Consider the following 20616-nt stretch of genomic DNA (forward strand, 5'->3'; position numbering starts at 1 on the left):
TAGAATGATGGTCCAACCTGATTGGCTGTCGCCCTATTGGAGGGGGCTTATGATCAATAGACAATAGGGGCAAAGAGTAAAAATAATTCCTGACAGCAACAAAGAAAGCTTGCATCAATAAGAATGTCACATTGACATTAGTGGAGTATGATGGTGAAAAAAGTACCCGATTAGAAACTGTCTTCACAAATCTTTAGGATCAGCCATAATGGAGGTTTACAATTGAGTTTTAAATTAGCCAGAAAAGTCAATAAGCACTGTGGTGTATAGGGGTAAAGCCCCAATCAAGACCGACATGACCTAGGATAGACTAGCCACCGGGTATCAGAAAAATGAACCCACCCTGAAAGGGAGAAGGAGGTGGCCTGCTACGCAGCAAGAGTGACCAAAGGTGGAGGTCAGGTGGTAAACACCATGGAAAGGAACTGAAAAGGCAGTAGGTCTGCTAAGCTGTATATATATTATACAATTTGCATAAAAACATGCACATACCACTGGGCTAGTCATGCAAGCTCACATTTGACACCACTTCATGCCTCCAAGGGGAGGGGAACCAGGAGCACAAGATGGTGGCCCCTGCTCCCAGACTTCTGTCTCCCATACCTAGTTCCTATGGACCTTGGTGAGAGGAGGGAACAAATGGCTTAAGTACGTTACAAGATCTTGATGGCTGCAGGAAAGCAGGGATCAAAAATGAAAATTAAATTAAACATTACTGAAAGTATATTACCTTGTTTAAAATAAACTCTTGTGAATAAATGGCATTGGCTAGAGGATCTAACCTCTCTAGATGCATCTTTTGTTCTGAATTTATTATACACTAAAGGGAAAACAATCCTGGAAGAGTGTACCAGAAGTCTATTAACCATCAGTGCCCATCTTCTCCAAGGAGCCCGACAGAGAACACCTTGAGGTCATTACAAGGCTACTGATGTCTGTTCTTTATCATTTCTGTTACCTTAAGTCTGTTCAGAACTGAAGTTCAAATAACTGGATGTGCCATTCCCACAACTAAATACCTGGCAATGACCCCCTTTAGAAGAAAGCTCTCCATCTCATTTCCCTGTTGCTGACACATCCTTCCTTGCACCCAAAGGACTGACAACTCACACAAATCAAATCTAACTGCCTGAGTGACCCTGTGGACAGTCATCACCCAGAGAGTTTTCAATGCAAAGGAGGAATAGGAAGCAAGTTGCCTGGTCTTTCTTCTGTAACATACACATGTATGAACTCACACTTTCACAGGCAATTTAGAGTCCCCAGTCCACCAGCATTGTGTTTAATTATGATTAAAATGACATTACATTCTTTATACCTGATGGCAGAAACAGCTAATCATCCTGTCTAGTTCACCATTTAAGTGCATCAGATAAACTAACTTCCCACCTTTCCCATTCTCCCTCACCTGTTCACCTGTCCTCTGCTCTCTTGAAAGTCTCCATGGATTCTGTCTCTAACACCTATTCTGGTATCCCATTCTATGGGTCTATAGAATTCTCTATGAAGAAACCTCCAGTAAAGTGGCAGAACTACCTCCCTGTTCCTGGAGTTTACCCCTAAGAATACACCCCAATATTCTGTCTGCTGCTGCCACTGCTTTCCGATTTCTACTCCCAGTGATCCAATCCATGTGTGACCAACACACTCGGATCTATTACCAGCATATTACCCTCACCTAGAATGACGCCATAGTATAAACAAAAAATAACGGATTTCAATAACTGGCTTAGTTTTCGGTGTCATTCCAAGGGGATCCAGTTTCTAACAGCTTGGGATAAGATGGTCGACAAACCTGACTGCTTTGCCAGAGACAGTTTGCACCTGGCACCACTAGGTTTTTGGCTGCTGGCAAAGGCTCCTGCCTCCACCATAGTGCCTTTTTTAGGCAAGGTCTCAAAAACAAATTTGCTGATGTGAAGACTGCCAACCATAACAAAATAAGGGTTATGCTGCTAAACGCTAGGAGCTTAAACCAAAAACTGCACACCCTGGAAAAACTCCTATCACTGGAGGGTCTAGATGTATGTGCAGTCACAGAAACCTGGTTCAAGGCCTCAGACAGTACCCCAGCCTTGCCAGGCTACAATGCTTTCCACACCTTCAGACCACAAAATGAACATGTCAGAACCAAGGCAGACGGTGTTTCTATCTATATTAGAGGAAAACTCACCTCCCAACAAGTTAGACAGGACAACTCCATGGAGCTGTTCACAGTTCAGATTACTGTGATGAACACCCCCATTCAGGTCATAGCTAGCCATAGACTCCTTTCATGGATCATGATGTACACGAGGCCAGCTTGACCAAACTGGAGTTGATCCAAATATTGCCTAACACTCTGGTCAAGGGGGATTTCAATTATTCAACCATCAGCTGGTAAACATAGTCTAGCCCCAACTCACTAGTGCACAAGTTTCTTAACTTTGTTAACTCAAATGCCTTGGAATAAACTGTTCAAACCCCAGAAGAGTAACAAAAATACATCATCTGGTCCTCACTAACATGATAAACAGATGCATCACCACGACTGTCAGACCCTCATTAGTTAAATCAGACCACGAATCAGTCACCTTCAAACTGGCATGAACAACAGAACTCACAAAGGGTGAAGTCAGAATAAAAAACTTCACCAAGGCAAACTATACCTTCCTAGGGGAAGGTATATAAATGCATTCCAGGCCCCACCCCCAGCTAAGATGAAGTGATAACTACACAAACCTTACACTAAAACCTTGTACAATCACTTGTATAAAAGTGTGCAGATTCAGCTGTTCCTGACAGAGTCAAAGCCAGAGCCCCAAGTAAAAACAAGCATCCCTGCTGGACATTCAGCATCCGCAAACTTTACAAATGAAAAAAGTTATTGTCTAGGAAAACTAAGGCAAGGCCCCAGTAATGGAAAAGCACCCTCTCAGCCTCAAAAGGAAAAGAAGACAACATGTCAAATCCTCTAAGGAGAAGGATGGCTATCCTGTTACAGCTACATACACAGCCTGAAAGGTAGGACCCAAGCATGTGGCCAACTAGTGACTAACGGTATTACACAAACACGGATTCCCCACAGATAGAAAACTGCTGGCAGACAGATTTGGTGAAAATTTCACTTTCTTATCCCCTCCAAACTTATAATCTTCACCCCCCCCCCCCCACATATCTGAAGAGCAGGTCATTAAAGACATGTCGAAGGAAAAAAAACACAGCCTCTATGGGAGCAGACGGCATCCCAGGCTGTCTTCTAAACAAACTAATACATGAACTAGCATCATCACTAAAGTAAGCACCCTATTCAAATCACAGCCTAACCACAGTCTATGTCTTTGCAGAATGGAAAACAGCAACAGTTATTCCCTTTCACAAAGGTAGCTTTTAGCAATAGACCAGGGGAATTACAGACCCATAAGCAAGACCAGACTCGACTGTAATGAACCTCATAAATAAAGACATATGTGACCTACAAACCCTCGATCCGACCCAATTCTGCTTCATCAAGGGCAGATCCTCCCTGTTAAACCTGGTGGTTATCTTCAAAAATGAGATCAGGGCCACTGACTAGGGCAAATTTTTGCACACAAAATACCTCAACTTGGCCAAGGCCTTCAACACAATCCCACACTCTGGCATTACTGACAAACTCAGCAAACTAAATGTAAACCCCTTTGTTGTAAGGCTGGTTGCCAACTGGCTCACAAAATGGTCACACACTATCAAAATAGGTTCCCCAAGGATCAGTGCTGGACTTCCTACTGTTTTTTATATACTTCTCAGAAGTTCAAGCCCAGGGGTCCAGGAAAGTAAATAATATGGGAAGAAATAGCCAGGGAATTGTTATGGCTAGGCTTGTATAGGCCCTAGGGCTGATAGCCTAGTACCAACCTATGAACCTAAACCTATGAACTAAGGGGCTGTGGCTGACCAAGTATGCAGATGACTGCAAACTGGGTGCAATTATCAAATCCCCAAATGATGTCTGTATACTTCAGGAGGGTTTTACATAGACCAAAGACCGATGTGTTAATCACAGTGTCAAACTAAATGCAAAGAAATGCATCATCATTCCCTTTAGTAAAAATGTCCCTTTGTACTATCAAATTAACAATTAAACCCTATGTTCCTATGAAGTGGTAAGGGATCTGTGATCACTGCGGCTGTAGTAAGGAAGGCCTTCTATGTAGCACACTTGATTAGCAAAGGCATCGCCTCTAGAACAAAGGAGGTTATAGCCTCTCTATACTTCTCACTAATCAGGTCCATAATCGAGTATAATGCTCCATTTGGCATGTACCACACAAAGCACCTGCAGCAACTGGAAAGACCTCAGAGGTGTCTAGCAAAGATGATCAAAGAACTATAGCATGTGCCTCAAACAGACTGACTAAAGTCACTGTCACTAAGCTCAGTACCGTACAGACTTCTTAGGAGAGACTTACGCCTGGCTTACAGAGCAATCTCTGACCCAAACCTAATAAATCTGCAGCACATCCGTAAATCAAATGGGACTAGAGCTACCCATTCCAGGGACCTAAATATGGCCTGCGACTTGAATTGGATGTGCTGGAGGGACTGATTTGTCTCCCAGTGACTGCCGTGTCTTTGGAATAGGCTGTCAATTAATGTGGAGCAGAACACCTCTATGACACTGTTCAAAAGGAACCTGACCAAGTGGATGGGGCACCATAAATTCATACTGGGAATAATGCCCACAACCCTCCTGGACATGGGCAGTCATTACTAAATACAATCGTGGATACTGACTACAGTATCTGTGGCATTACATTAGGATGAAACGGCTAGGTGTGAAATGACCTATGGGTCGACAGCCTAGTAACCTCCTATGGTGCTATGATCCTACGAGTTTCACTCCCCACATCTGCTACTTTAGGTACACTCTACTGCGCCCAAGGGCAGTATTTTGCACTTGTCTGCACTAAACCATAAAAGCCATCCTTCCCATTTTGTTTTCCTTCCTTAGACTCTCCCTCCCATTGTCCACTGCTGTTCCTATCTTTATGTCATCAGTGACCATGCTGATCCTCTTGCCTGTTCTACTGCACATACTGAAGAGTAGCAGACCTGCAGCTGACCCCTGCATGCTCCACCAGTCACTATACTTATTCCTTGGCTCACCCATCTCACTACAACCCCCTCTGTACTACTCCTGCACTCACTAGCACTCCAATTCCTGTATGTAGGTCCTACCCTGTCCCCATCCATAACTGTAACCACCTTGGTGCATTTTTTACCTATATTTAGTAATAGGTATAGCCTAACCACCTTGTTGCATTTATTTATTTATTTTTTTATTTAGCTTTAGCACTGATTTGATTGACATGAAGCTGTAGAAATTTAGCCATAGAGTTAATCATACATGAGTAAATGCACTTCTTTCCCTTTCATTGTAATAACCAATGTTAAGCCTGTGCCTGCAACAGACAGAGTGCCAGCTGCCAAGAAAAACATAGATGGTCCATCATGCTACATTTTTGGCCTTCTTGAAAATGTTCACTCAGTGTGCAGGTGTGAGGACCACATGACATCACCTCCCATCCTCCGCCTAAAACACCACACTAGTAGTAATTAAAAAGTACATGTTAACACTTACCCTCCAATGAATTTCGTCTCTCAGCATAAAATTCATCATCTGCAAAATAAAGGAAACATGCACTTGATTGTTGGAATGGTTGAAATACATTGGAATGATTACTGGAATGGTTCAAAGGCATTGGATTAACACTAAACTGTCACATCAGTTTTCAGTGTTACTTCTTGGTTTACAAAATGCCATCTCTGGAAGATCACAGTTTTATTTTTGTGGATAAAGATTACACAACTACAGCCAGGACATTCAGCAGCTGCAGGAATCTCTCACTAACACAAGGGGTTTACTCACTAACACATAGGGCAGGAAAACTGCATTACAAGTACAGGGTGTGTCAAAAGGCATCTTAAAGGTCTATGTCATCAGTCGAGCTACTCCCTTAATACTCAGGCTACAGACAGATGTAAATAATTTACAGTACTATGTAGATTCAGATGACAACATTCAATGAGCATTTTTTATATTGCATAACCTTGCAGTTTCACAATGAAATCTGTGAAGAAATGCATTCATACTACTGGTCAGGTCACACACATCCACCTTCAATGTTTTATAATGCTGCTGGACCTAATACCACTGTTTTGCTCATAACAAGGCTTCAAACTCTTGGGTAACTGCGGAAGACTTACCTATTTTTGTCAGAAAAGTTATTTCCTATCAAATTACTTACAACTCTAAGTTGGAGCTCCTGAAAATCCAAATCACCCTTAACAAATCCAGTTATTACTTCATTATCCAAAGATCACAGACATTACCTCAAAGCCATTGAGGCATTAAATATCAAATGAAATACAGTAAAACTCTCAGGTAACCAGAGCTCTCAAGCAACCAGAAAAAAATTGAAGAAATACAATACAGTATGAACAACTCAGTTTTTCATGTGTTGCACTTTGTTTCCCCCCACAGAAACGTATCTTATTTTTTTTTTTTTTTTTAGAGTTTGAGTTTTAAAAAGGAAGATACAAATAAATTACCTCTCTCTCCAATCTGCGAACAAGTCAAACCAAACAATTCAAATTGCTAAAATGTCAATACTCGTTCCACACTCAGTTTGCATCAGATTGCACATTCTCTCCAAACTCTCACACACACTCTTCAGCTTACATACATCTCAACGATCTCACACACTTTTGCTTCTTCTTTCATATATGCCTTCACTCTCTCTCTTGATTCAATTCATTCAATTCCAATCCACTCAGCATGCCACTGAAAACCTTTCCAAGTGCTACGTTTTCTAGTGGAAATAAGTTTAAAATATTATTCCAGCCAGGCTTTTAATTACTGTATTTCAATATTAAAATCTAATCAATACACTGTTTATGGTACAGTATAGGGTACAGTATTTGTCAGGTCTATTTTTCATAGTAACTCTCAAGCAACCAGAAATTACACTTATCCGGCATCTACCAATCCCCATGGGTGCCAGTTAACTGAGAATTTACTGTACCATCTTACTAGGGGACTTCAATTATCCAAGCATTGATTGGAGTACTTACACCTCTAAAAATATTTATGCTTAACATTTCCTAGACATCATCACCACTGAGGTACTGGAGCAAATTGTAAAACTAGCCACTAGAGGATCTAAATATCATTGACCTGGTCCTTCCCAATCTCTCCGCCACCTGCACTCTACCCCCTCATCTTCTCATCCCTGGTTAAATCTGGTTAGAAATCTGTCATCTTCTCTGTCAGGTGTGTGGTAACACCCCACCACTATAAATGGGACCACCTTTAGGGACTTCTCCAACGCAAACCTACTTCAACTTGTAGAAGGCCTGTGCAAAATTCCAACAATCTCCTGCAAATAGACCCAACTGATCCCCTGCACCCCCACACCTCCTGCAAATTAAGTATATCAATCTACGCAATCACACTACATTGAGGAAAATGGAAGTTCCGCCCACATCTGCATGAACTGGCCAGTGGGTACTTAAGTACAGTATCACCACATTTTCTATTATCGTGTGGTGTACAAACATTACCAACCAAACACTGGAGCGACAGAGGAACGAGAGCAGAAATAACATAAAACAATTTATTCAACGTTTTCGTCCAGTAGACTTCTTCAGAATAAAACTTCCATCTTGGTGTCATTTAATTATGTCCCTAGTAAGTGAGCACTAGTTGCTAATACTTTATTAGAATTAAAAATGTATATTAGAAAATTAAATTTAAAATACACTATGAAACATGTTAATATGAATGCTATAAATCAGTTTTCAAAACAGTCAACATATAATCTATGTTTACATTCAACTCTTAAAGTGTTTGAATGTTTTGTGAGAGAGGTTAGAAAGTACAGTTTTGTACCTACCATAAATGTAGATGTTCTAGTGGTTATGCTGCTGCAGTCATCACACTTGGGTTATCCTGCTGTCAGGCGGTCCCGCAGTCGGCCTGAATTCCAAAGCCTTGGTCCGGCATCGGTTGTCGGCACTTCTTCCCTGACGTCAGTGCGGTAGGGGTATAAAAGAGGCAGCCGACGCCATTTTCTTCAGTTTTTCTTGCCCCAGATGTCAGGTGCCCCATACTAAGAAGGCAAAATAAGAAGTTTGCAAAACATACCTTAGTGCAAAACAATGGTACTAGTTGTAAGTAAATACACCATATAGACATGCATCCCAAGGTTGAAGTACATGGAGGTATAAGAAAAGCCTCGTTAGGTAGAGGGGATGGAGGGAGGGTAACCTGGACTGCAGCAGCATAACCACTCGAACATCTACATTTATGGTAGGTACAAAACTGTACTATGTTCATCGTGCTATGCTGCTGCAGTCATCACACTTGGGTAGAGTCCCAAAGCTATGGTTGGGTGGTAGGAGCTAAACTGGGTTAGGTGCAGCTAGGATGCCCTGCAGAACTGCAGTGGCAAACCCAGCTCTGGTTCTGGAATATAGAGGAAGGTGGTAATGCTTGATGAAGGTGTGCACTGAACTCCAGGTAGCTGCCTCCAGAATGTCCTTTGTTGGGATGCCTCGGAGGAAGGCTGCTGAGGTTGCTGTAGCCCTGGTAGAGTGAGACCTAATACTAGCAGGCACTGCTTTCCCGTGGTGTGAGTAGCAAAAGCGGATGCAATGTGCTATCCATTTGGAGATGGTCTGTTTTGAAATAGCCTTTCCTTCTGAGCCTGGTGCATAGGATACCAGGAGTTGGTCAGATTTTCTGAAGGCCTTTGTCTTGTCCAAATAGTAACGTAACTGTCTGTGAATGTCCAAAGAGTGAAGGAGTCTTTCTCCTTTATTCTGTGGGTTTGGAAAAAAGGTGTGCAAGTGTATGGTCTGACTGAGAGCCACACTGGATACTACCTTTGGCATGAAGGAAGGGTTGGTGTGTAAAGATACTCTGTCCTGATGGAAAATGATGAAAGGTTCCATTGCCATAAGTGCCTGCAGTTCTGAGACTCTGCATGCTGAGGTGATAGCTAGCAGCAGGGCTGTCTTCCATGACAAGTATTGAAGCTCTGCTGAAAAGGCTGGTTCGAAAGGAGGAAGTGTTAATTTTTCCAGAACAAAATTTAGATCCCAAGTTGGAGTTGGTGGTTTTCTGGGGGGGGTCTTATATTTTTTGCCCCTCTGAGAAACTGCCTTAGCAAAGGATGAGAGAAAATGGGAGGAACCGTATCATATTGAGCTGAAATGGCTGAAGCATGGATTTTTATGGATGAGAAAGAAAGGCCTTTGTGTAGCATCTCAGTTAGATATTGAAGTATGTGCGGGATATTTGGGATGCCAGGATTTAGGTTTCTGGCCTGGCTCCATACACAAAATCTTTTTCATTTGTCTGAGTAAGTTTTTCTGGTGCTGGGCCTCCTGGCCTCCAAGATGACGTTCTGGACATCCTTTGAGAGAAGTGCTGTTTGATAATTTAAGGTATTTTCCATGCAGCTAGATTTAAGGTCCTTAGTTGACTGTGAAGGATCTGAGAGTTTTGTTGGGTTAACAGCAGAGGGAATTGAGGTAAGATCCATGGAGGACTGTGAGTCACGTTTCGTAGTAGTGGGTACCAGTGCTGACGTGGCCAGTCCGGAGCAATGAGGATCATCTGTGGTCTCTCTGATCTGGCTTTCAGTAATACCTGGGTCAGTAGAGGCAGAGGTGGGAAGGCGTAGACTGACAATGCTGTCCAACTGAATGATAGGGCATCCACTTTCCAGGCCAGGGGATGATAAGTCCTTGTGCAAAAGTTTTGTAGCTTGCAATTGTTGGTTGAGGCAAACAGATCTATGTCTGGTGGTCCCCACCTTTGAGTTATCATTGAGAATACTTGTGGGTGTAGTCTCCACTCATGAGGGTCTGTCAAATGTCTGCTTAATTTGTCTGCCAAAATGTTTTCTTTTCCTGGCAGGAATTGTGCTTGCAGTTGTACTTGGTAAGTTAATGCGGTGTTCCACAAGTCCATTGCCTGTCTGCATAGTGGGTAGGAGTGCGTTCCTCCCTGTTTGTTGATGTACCACATAACTGTGGTGTTGTCCATCCTTATTAGAAGTTGTCCTGGTTGCAAGAGGTTGCAAGAGGTCCTTGAAGGCATTTTTTACAGCTAGCATCTCCTTTTGATAGATGTGTAGTTGCCTTTGTTTTGCAGACCATTTGCCCTGTATGCATTGTCCTGCCATGTGTGCACCCTAGGCATAGTCTGATGAATCTGTTGTCAAGGTTTGGTTTGCTGGAGGTGACACAAAAGGGAGACCCTTGTTTGCTTGGCATGCTTAAGCCCACCACAGAAACTCTTTTTGAAGGCAGGGAATAAGAGTTATACGTGCTTCGAGGCTGTGACTGTGTTGGGACCATACACTTTTTAGGTACCATTGTAGTTTTCTCATATGCAGTCTTGCATATGCAATTAGTTGAATGCAGGATGCCATGTACCCCAATGCCTGCAGGAATTTCCTTGCAGTGAGCTGGGTAGAAGTTGCCATTCTTTTGAAGTACTGAGCCAGTTGTTTTTGCTTGTCTGGCATGAGGTAAGCCATCTGGGCCATTGTATTCAAGCTGGCACTCAGGAAAATTATTTCTTGTGAGGGTATTAGTTTTGACTTCTTTTTGTTTACTGTGTACCCTAGGCAACTTAGCAACTTTGTTACAAATGCCAGATGCTGTAGTAGGATGTCTTTGCTGTCCGCTTGGATCAGGCAGTTGCCCAGATATGGATAAATTTGTATTCCTCGCTGTCTGCAGTATGCAATTACTGATGCCAAGCATTTCGTGAATACTCTGGGCGCAGTAGATAAGCCAAAGGGCAATGCAGAGAATTGATAATGCGTTGTGCCTGCCAAAAATCTGAGGTATCTTCTGCAATCTTGTCTGATAGGGACATGCAGGTATGCCTCTTGGAGGTCCAACGTTACCAGCCAAGACTCCTTGCCCAGCATGGGAAGAAGCTGCTGTAGAGTGAGCATTTTGAATTTGGGAATGTCCAGGTACACGTTTAGAATTGACAGGTCTAAAATGGGTCTCCAGGCTTTGTCCTTTCTTGGTACTAGAAACAGCCTCGAGTAAAATCCTTGAGCTTGCTCCTTTGCAGGTACCTTTCGAATTGCTTGCATGTTCATGAGAGCTGAAATTTGTTTTTGTGCCTCTGCCCATTGATTTGTTGGCAGATTTGGCATGCCTCTCATCCATGGTAAAGTGTGAAAATGAAATCTGTAGCCTCGGGTAAATAATAGCCAGAACCCATTTGTCCTTTGTTATGATGTGCCAATTTTTTGGAAAAAGAGCCAATTTTCCTCCTAGAGGTGCTGCCTGGGCAATTTTGCTTGGCAGGCGAAGAGGAAAGTCATTGAGTTTGTTTTCTGAAGGGTTGAGATCTGTCGTCTCCCCCTCTTTGATTTGTTGTTTGCCATTGTCTAGGCCTGAAGGTACCTTGTGGCTGGCCTCTGCCCCTTTGGGGTCTGTCTGAAGCAGGAAAGGACCAGTTTTTTGATGGCCAGTTTCTGCTGAAACGAGGAGGTTGTACCTGTAAGTAATCTTTAACTGTTTGCATTGATTTTGCCTTTTCTTCCATTTTCTTTAACACTTCCTCTGCTTTGACACCAAATAACGCATCCTTTTGCAGTGGAGCATCCAGTAACTTTGCTTTGACATGTTCTGGCAAGGTCTGCTCTTTTAGCCAAGCATGTCTACGTATTACAGACCCTGTGACTGCTGCTCTACATGAGGCCTCCAAAGAATCAAAACCACACTGCAATGTATGTTTTCCCACTTGTTCTGCTGCATGCAACAAATCTTGCATCCCTTTGAAATCTAGTTGATCTATTTGAGGGATCATTTTCTGTTTTAACTGAGTAAGCACGTACTGCTGGTATTTAATCATGTGGAATTGCCAGTTTAATGCCCTCATGGCCAGAGTGGCAGAGGTATACAATTTTTTCCCCTCATCTTTCTAATGCCCTGGAATCTCTTTCTGCAGGTAGCGGATTCTTAGCAGTAGAGGACTTAACCCCTTAGGGACCCTGGGAAATGGTTTCTGGGTCTGCAGCAGGGCTTTTATATAAAAACTTGTGAGAGTCAGGGACTCGGTAGTATCTGTCTGGTTTAGGTGGAGCTGGAGGTAAGGAATCTGGATTTAGAATGGATTCAGTGTAGACATCATCCAGATTGTCTAAAACAGGAGGGATGGCTAGGGGTCTATGCTGAGGTAGAGGAAGAAACTCACGGAGTCTTTTCTTGGAGTCAGAGTAATCTTGTCCTTCCCAGTGGAAATGCTCTCTCATGGTGTGCAGGGTTTCCCCAAAAGAGAAGTCTTCGGGGGGGGGGGGCAGAGGGAATAGACTTCTCAGCATCTGAGTCTTCATAGAGAAGGAAAGAGTAATCCTGTTCCTCAGAGTCTGCTGAAAAAATGGATTCCTGGTCAGGAGGAGGTAAATCTTCCTCCAGTCTAGGCCTTTTGTCAGGAGGGAGCTGGGAACCTCTGATAAGGGTAATCAGGTCCTCCGCCATTTTGAGCATCTGTTTTTTAGGCATAGGGGCCTGTGTGGGAGTCGGTGGACCCGGTTTCTTAACCTTAGGGAGCTTAGCGTAAGACTTAATGGAGAGAGTAGTCAGTTTAAAGATGCCTTCTGAAACCGAAGGCCTGTCCATATTCTCCAGATCGCCACCAGGGCTGGCATCCGCGAATAGAGGAGGAACCGGCTCCAGTGGCCCAGTAGATTCTGACTGAGAGGTAGTCGTATTTTCTAAATCTGCGGTAGTCAGGGGCTGCATAGGCGCCTCACTGAGTACCGAAGATCCAGTGGCAGGCCTAACTGGAGACCTCGATATCCGGTCTAGGCTGCCAGTCTTTGTCCTTGCATTTTTTAAACATAGCGATAGTCGGAGATTCTGACGACATAATGTAGTTGAATTTTCTGCCAAAATAATGTTGGGCGGTATCAGCCCGATGCTTAATAGTGCGTTTATTGAACCTAGCGCAAAACCGACAACCAGAAACGTCGTGGTCTGGGCCTAGGCAAGGAATGCAATAAGAATGAAAATCCTTATGAGGTATTTGCTTCCCACAAGAAATACAATTATTAACTTTGTCTGACATCGGTCTGAGGCAAGAAAAGTTTCCCCAATGGGGTACTTAGCTTTATAGAAGACTTCGGCTGAAATTCTTTTCGGAAATCTCAAGAGCTGGCCGACCGGCACTTGCGAACTGCTTCTGCTTCAGGCACCGCGCGGCAAGAAAGACTGAAGAAAATGGTGTCGGCTGCCTCTTTTATACCCCTGCCGCACTGACGTCAGGGAAGAAGCGACGACAACCGACGCTGGACCAAGGCTTTGGAATTCAGGCCAACTGTGGGATCGCCTGACGGCAGGATAACCCAAGTATGATGACTGCAGCAGCATAGCACGATGAACATCTGTATTGCATAGTAAACCCAGTACTATGTTCTTTAATTTAACTAAAGAAAACAAAAAGGTTTTGACTGAACTTAGAAATTATTATGATTTACGTTTCATGAAGGCAGACAAAGGGGGTGGGGTAGTTGTAATGAAGACTTCTGATTACAATATAGAAATGGAAAGCTTGTTAGCTAATGAAAATGAATATTGTGAAGTCTATTACACTATTGAGAGAAGTTTTAAGTATGTGGAATATGTTTATATGACTTTTTAATGAATTGGTGACTTATTTGCAGAGTTGTATAACTATCTTTTAGTAGAAAATGCAAAGGTGAGTATACTGTTTGGTAAACCCAAACTACATAAAAATGAAATAGCCCCCCCCCCCCCTTTGATCAATAGTGTCAGCATTACTGACGGCATTTCTTTTCATTTGGATGCTATTCTAAATCTGGTGGTTCAGAGTCTGCCCTCTTTTATAAAAGATTCTTGGTCGTTTTTCGATGAAATAAGAGATTTCTCTATGAATACAACTAACACAGATGGTAATGAGCTCACTGTGCTAACTGTAGAGGTTACATAACTAACACGGATGGTAATGAGCTCACTGTGCTAACTGTAGAGGTTACATAACTAACACGGATGGTAATGAGCTCACTGTGCTAACTGTAGAGGTTACATAACTAACACGGATGGTAATGAGCTCACTGTGCTAACTGTAGAGGTTACATAACTAACACGGATGGTAATGAGCTCACTGTGCTAACTGTAGAGGTTACATAACTAACACGGATGGTAATGAGCTCACTGTGCTAACTGTAGAGGTTACATAACTAACACGGATGGTAATGAGCTCACTGTGCTAACTGTAGAGGTTACATAACTAACACGGATGGTAATGAGCTCACTGTGCTAACTGTAGAGGTTACATAACTAACACGGATGGTAATGAGCTCACTGTGCTAACTGTAGAGGTTACATAACTAACACGGATGGTAATGAGCTCACTGTGCTAACTGTAGAGGTTACATAACTAACACGGATGGTAATGAGCTCACTGTGCTAACTGTAGAGGTTACATAACTAACACGGATGGTAATGAGCTCACTGTGCTAACTGTAGAGGTTACATAACTAACACGGATGGTAATGAGCTCACTGTGCTAACTGTAGAGGTTACATAACTAACACGGATGGTAATGAGCTCACTGTGCTAACTGTAGAGGTTACATAACTAACACGGATGGTAATGAGCTCACTGTGCTAACTGTAGAGGTTACATAACTAACACGGATGGTAATGAGCTCACTGTGCTAACTGTAGAGGTTACATAACTAACACGGATGGTAATGAGCTCACTGTGCTAACTGTAGAGGTTACATAACTAACACGGATGGTAATGAGCTCACTGTGCTAACTGTAGAGGTTACATAACTAACACGGATGGTAATGAGCTCACTGTGCTAACTGTAGAGGTTACATAACTAACACGGATGGTAATGAGCTCACTGTGCTAACTGTAGAGGTTACATAACTAACACGGATGGTAATGAGCTCACTGTGCTAACTGTAGAGGTTACATAACTAACACGGATGGTAATGAGCTCACTGTGCTAACTGTAGAGGTTACATAACTAACACGGATGGTAATGAGCTCACTGTGCTAACTGTAGAGGTTACATAACTAACACGGATGGTAATGAGCTCACTGTGCTAACTGTAGAGGTTACATAACTAACACGGATGGTAATGAGCTCACTGTGCTAACTGTAGAGGTTACATAACTAACACGGATGGTAATGAGCTCACTGTGCTAACTGTAGAGGTTACATAACTAACACGGATGGTAATGAGCTCACTGTGCTAACTGTAGAGGTTACATAACTAACACGGATGGTAATGAGCTCACTGTGCTAACTGTAGAGGTTACATAACTAACACGGATGGTAATGAGCTCACTGTGCTAACTGTAGAGGTTACATAACTAACACGGATGGTAATGAGCTCACTGTGCTAACTGTAGAGGTTACATAACTAACACGGATGGTAATGAGCTCACTGTGCTAACTGTAGAGGTTACATAACTAACACGGATGGTAATGAGCTCACTGTGCTAACTGTAGAGGTTACATAACTAACACGGATGGTAATGAGCTCACTGTGCTAACTGTAGAGGTTACATAACTAACACGGATGGTAATGAGCTCACTGTGCTAACTGTAGAGGTTACATAACTAACACGGATGGTAATGAGCTCACTGTGCTAACTGTAGAGGTTACATAACTAACACGGATGGTAATGAGCTCACTGTGCTAACTGTAGAGGTTACATAACTAACACGGATGGTAATGAGCTCACTGTGCTAACTGTAGAGGTTACATAACTAACACGGATGGTAATGAGCTCACTGTGCTAACTGTAGAGGTTACATAACTAACACGGATGGTAATGAGCTCACTGTGCTAACTGTAGAGGTTACATAACTAACACGGATGGTAATGAGCTCACTGTGCTAACTGTAGAGGTTACATAACTAACACGGATGGTAATGAGCTCACTGTGCTAACTGTAGAGGTTACATAACTAACACGGATGGTAATGAGCTCACTGTGCTAACTGTAGAGGTTACATAACTAACACGGATGGTAATGAGCTCACTGTGCTAACTGTAGAGGTTACATAACTAACACGGATGGTAATGAGCTCACTGTGCTAACTGTAGAGGTTACATAACTAACACGGATGGTAATGAGCTCACTGTGCTAACTGTAGAGGTTACATAACTAACACGGATGGTAATGAGCTCACTGTGCTAACTGTAGAGGTTACATAACTAACACGGATGGTAATGAGCTCACTGTGCTAACTGTAGAGGTTACATAACTAACACGGATGGTAATGAGCTCACTGTGCTAACTGTAGAGGTTACATAACTAACACGGATGGTAATGAGCTCACTGTGCTAACTGTAGAGGTTACATAACTAACACGGATGGTAATGAGCTCACTGTGCTAACTGTAGAGGTTACATAACTAACACGGATGGTAATGAGCTCACTGTGCTAACTGTAGAGGTTACATAACTAACACGGATGGTAATGAGCTCACTGTGCTAACTGTAGAGGTTACATAACTAACACGGATGGTAATGAGCTCACTGTGCTAACTGTAGAGGTTACATAACTAACACGGATGGTAATGAGCTCACTGTGCTAACTGTAGAGGTTACATAACTAACACGGATGGTAATGAGCTCACTGTGCTAACTGTAGAGGTTACATAACTAACACGGATGGTAATGAGCTCACTGTGCTAACTGTAGAGGTTACATAACTAACACGGATGGTAATGAGCTCACTGTGCTAACTGTAGAGGTTACATAACTAACACGGATGGTAATGAGCTCACTGTGCTAACTGTAGAGGTTACATAACTAACACGGATGGTAATGAGCTCACTGTGCTAACTGTAGAGGTTACATAACTAACACGGATGGTAATGAGCTCACTGTGCTAACTGTAGAGGTTACATAACTAACACGGATGGTAATGAGCTCACTGTGCTAACTGTAGAGGTTACATAACTAACACGGATGGTAATGAGCTCACTGTGCTAACTGTAGAGGTTACATAACTAACACGGATGGTAATGAGCTCACTGTGCTAACTGTAGAGGTTACATAACTAACACGGATGGTAATGAGCTCACTGTGCTAACTGTAGAGGTTACAGTTGCTAGTGTCCTCTCCTGCTCAGCTGGTGAACCTGGGAATATTGAGGCAATGTTACAATTGCCTCATGTACACAGACAACCCTCTCCTCCTCCCACAAAACACAAATACATGCGAGAGATGCAACTATACGGCCAAACTGGAGGCTGAGCTCTCTCAACATAGGACTGGCAAGACCAGTCAGGAGGAGAAGGTTACCACACACACTATAGACCCAGTCTCGCATAGTACCATTACAACCTCAAATCATACACATAAACACACAAAGACATACTCGGAGGCTCTGATCAAAAATCTACCAAAACAGCAGAGGCCACCAAAGCAGACACCCAAACAACCACCACCTCAGAACACAACACCTGCAACACATAGACCTCACAGTCAGAGTGTCAAACAGTCACAGCCCTTAAGGCCAAACACACTAGTCATTGGTGACTCCATAGTCAGACACACTGACGTCCCGCTCACCAGACTGAGTAAGGAGAAGGTCACAGTAAGCTGCCTTCGGGCGCTAGAATCCGCCACATAACGCAAGCACTCAGGTCTCTCAACAGCAGGTACAAATATGACTCAGTCATTGTCCACGCTGGTGTAAACGACCTGAGACGTACCTCCTTGGACTACATGAAAAGAGACATTGAGGAGCTCTCTGATTATGTAGCCCAGGCAGGTATGACCCTGACCTTGAGCAGTATCCTACCTTCACCAAGAATGATGCCACAATACAGAGATAAGATGATCAGCTTTAACAATTGGCTTAAACACTGGTGTCATTCAAAGGGATCCAGTGTCTGTCTGCCTGGGATGACATGCTGGACAAGCCACGCTGCCCAAGGGCGGCTTGCACCTGTCACCCTGGGATTCGGATATTGGCAAAGGCTCTTGCCACCCCATAGTGCCTTTTTAGGCAAGGCTCAAATTCTAAACCTACCACCCTAGAACACAAAAAGGAAAAAACTAAGGGTAATGCTGCTCAATGCCAGAAGTCTAAATCTCAAAATGCACTCGAGGCCCTTCTCAGTATGGAGAACATTGATGTCTGTGCTGTGACAGAAACCTGGTTCAAGGCTCCTGAGAGCACCCTAGCGCTATCAGGTTTTACCTCATATCATGCGTTCCGGCCCCAAAATCCGGACAATACCAAGAAAGGAGGGGGGTATCCATATTCATCAAGGACACCCAACACCTCAAGACTGGTGGCATACGATGCATCGGAGACCATCCAGGTGCAATTAACCATAGGCAAGACTGCTCTGCAAATTGTAGCATGTTACAGGCCACCCTCACAAACTCAGGAACCTCACATGGCCTTCCTGAAAACACTAGAGGGATAAATGTATCACCAAACACCATCATACTAGGTGACTTCAATTACCCTAATATAGACTGGGAACACTACTCAAGCCCAAACACCCTAGCCCAAAAGTTCCTGGAATTCATAAACTCAAATGCCATGGAACAACTAGTCACCATCCCCACAAGAGGAGATAACATACTTGATCTCATCATCACGAACATGGGAGCACAATGTTCAACACCGGAGGTGTACCCCTCACTGGTGAGATCAGACCACAAACTAATCTCGCTGGAGGTCCTCATCCCACCCCCACCTGAAATAAAAAAGACCACAGTAAAGAACTTCTCAAAAGCCGACTTCACACTTCTAAAGACTAGTGTGATCTCCTTTAAGGCCCCCGAGCCAGCGGAAAACAGTACTCAAGCCGCTGAATCACTTACGAATGCCTTCTACCAGCACCTGCAGGACTGCATGGATAAGGCAATCCCAAGCAAAACAAAGACTCTTTGTACCAAAGGCAAGCGTCCAGTCTGGTGGACCCCAGCCATAAACAAACTCTACAACAAAAGGAGGAAGCTACTACAAGATAGAGCAAAATCCTTAAAAGGTAAGACACCCTTGATCACTATAAGTAAAAAACTAAGAGCTCTCATAAAATCATCCAAAGCAAATTTCGAGAGAAAAATAGCTAAAGACTCAAAAGACAATCATAAGGCCTTCTTTAGCTATGTTAGAAACCTGGGAGGAAACTCCCAGATATGCTCAGAGCTAGTTCAAAATGATGTGAAGATTACTGATCCTACAGACATTGCCAACATACTGGCTGACAGGTTCAGTGCAAACTTCTCCCTCTTCACCCCCCAAAGGAGAGATATCTATACCAAACGATTGCAGCCCCCAAACATCTCCAGCCCAAGTGAGAACTGCTCTCTCCAAAGCAAAAAACACAGCATCCATGGGACCTGATGGTGTCCCCAGCTGTGTGCTCCATGAACTCAATGAGGAATTAAACCCACAGCTAGGACAGCTGTTTAATCAAAGTCTTACCTCTGGATACGTACCCAGGGAGTGGCGCACTGCAACTGTGGTACCACTTCACAAAGGCGGTGCCTCCACCGACCCTGGAAATTACCGGCCCATTAGCTTGACAAGCCTTATCTGCAAAGCCATGGAGAGGATCATAATGGACCTCATAAATAAAGACATAGGGAATTTGCAGACTTTGGATCCAACCCAGTTTGGCTTTGTCAAAGGCAGATCATGCCTTTTAAACTTGGTTGACTTTTTGAAACAGTCACCAAAGCCATTGATGAGGGAAAGGCAGTCCATACAGCCTACCTCGATCTGGCTAAGGCCTTCGATACAATACCCCACTCGGGTATCATTGAAAAACTCATCATCTTAAATGTCAACCCATACATCACAAGATGGGTTGCAAACTGGCTGAGTGACAGAACCCACAGGGTCAGAGTTGCTGGCGCCATGTCAGACTCAAAGCCTGTCACAAGTGGTGTCCCACAGGGCTCAGTCCTGGGCCCACTCTTGTTTGGCATCTACTTTTCCAAGTACAAGCAAACACAGGAGGGTTATGGCTGACAAAGTTTGCAGATGACTGCAAACTGGGCCATAGTAGAAAACACATCTGACACAGATATCCTTCAGAAGGGTCTCACAGAAATGGATAACTGGTGCCAGAGCCACGCCTAAAGTTAAATGCCAAAAATGCATAGTCATACCCTTCGGGAAAAACAAGGTTACCCCTAGCTACCAAATAGGTGGCAATCCACTGAGCACAGAAGAAGTTATCAGGGACCTGGGGACCCAGGTTGATAGTAGTCTGTCATTCGACACCCATGTAGCTAAAGTAGTTAGGAAGACCTTCTACATTGCCCACCTTATCATGAAGGGATTCTCATCTAGATCAAGGGAGGTCATATAGTCTCCCTTTACTCATCACTCATCAGACCAATGATTGAGTACAATGCCCCATTGAATGTATCTGACCCGACACTTGCAGCAGCTGGAGAGGCCACAAAAGTTCCTCACCAAAAGGATAAAGGGTCTCAAAAATCTGTCCTATGCTGCCCGACTGAAAGAACTCCAGCTCTATTCAGTCGCCACTTGCTCAGAGGTGACCTTTGCCTAACATACAAGGCCATGTCAA

General features: G+C 43.4%; 1 protein-coding gene across 3 annotated transcripts in view; it reads right to left on the bottom strand.

The window, feature by feature from the left end:
* SORBS3 (sorbin and SH3 domain containing 3) overlaps positions 1-20616 on the bottom strand; it is a 1673489-nt gene that overhangs the window by 1224757 nt on the left and 428116 nt on the right. For all 3 annotated transcript variants that reach the window (XM_044082929.1, XM_044082928.1, XM_044082927.1), the window contains exon 5: positions 5603-5641. In XM_044082929.1, coding sequence (XP_043938864.1) covers positions 5603-5641 — 39 coding nt within the window. The remainder of the gene's footprint in view (positions 1-5602; positions 5642-20616) is intronic.

This window comes from Protopterus annectens, chromosome 9.part0, assembly GCF_019279795.1.
Source record: "Protopterus annectens isolate FY-2018-M chromosome 9.part0, PAN1.0, whole genome shotgun sequence".
Classification (NCBI taxonomy): Eukaryota; Metazoa; Chordata; order Ceratodontiformes; family Protopteridae; genus Protopterus; species Protopterus annectens.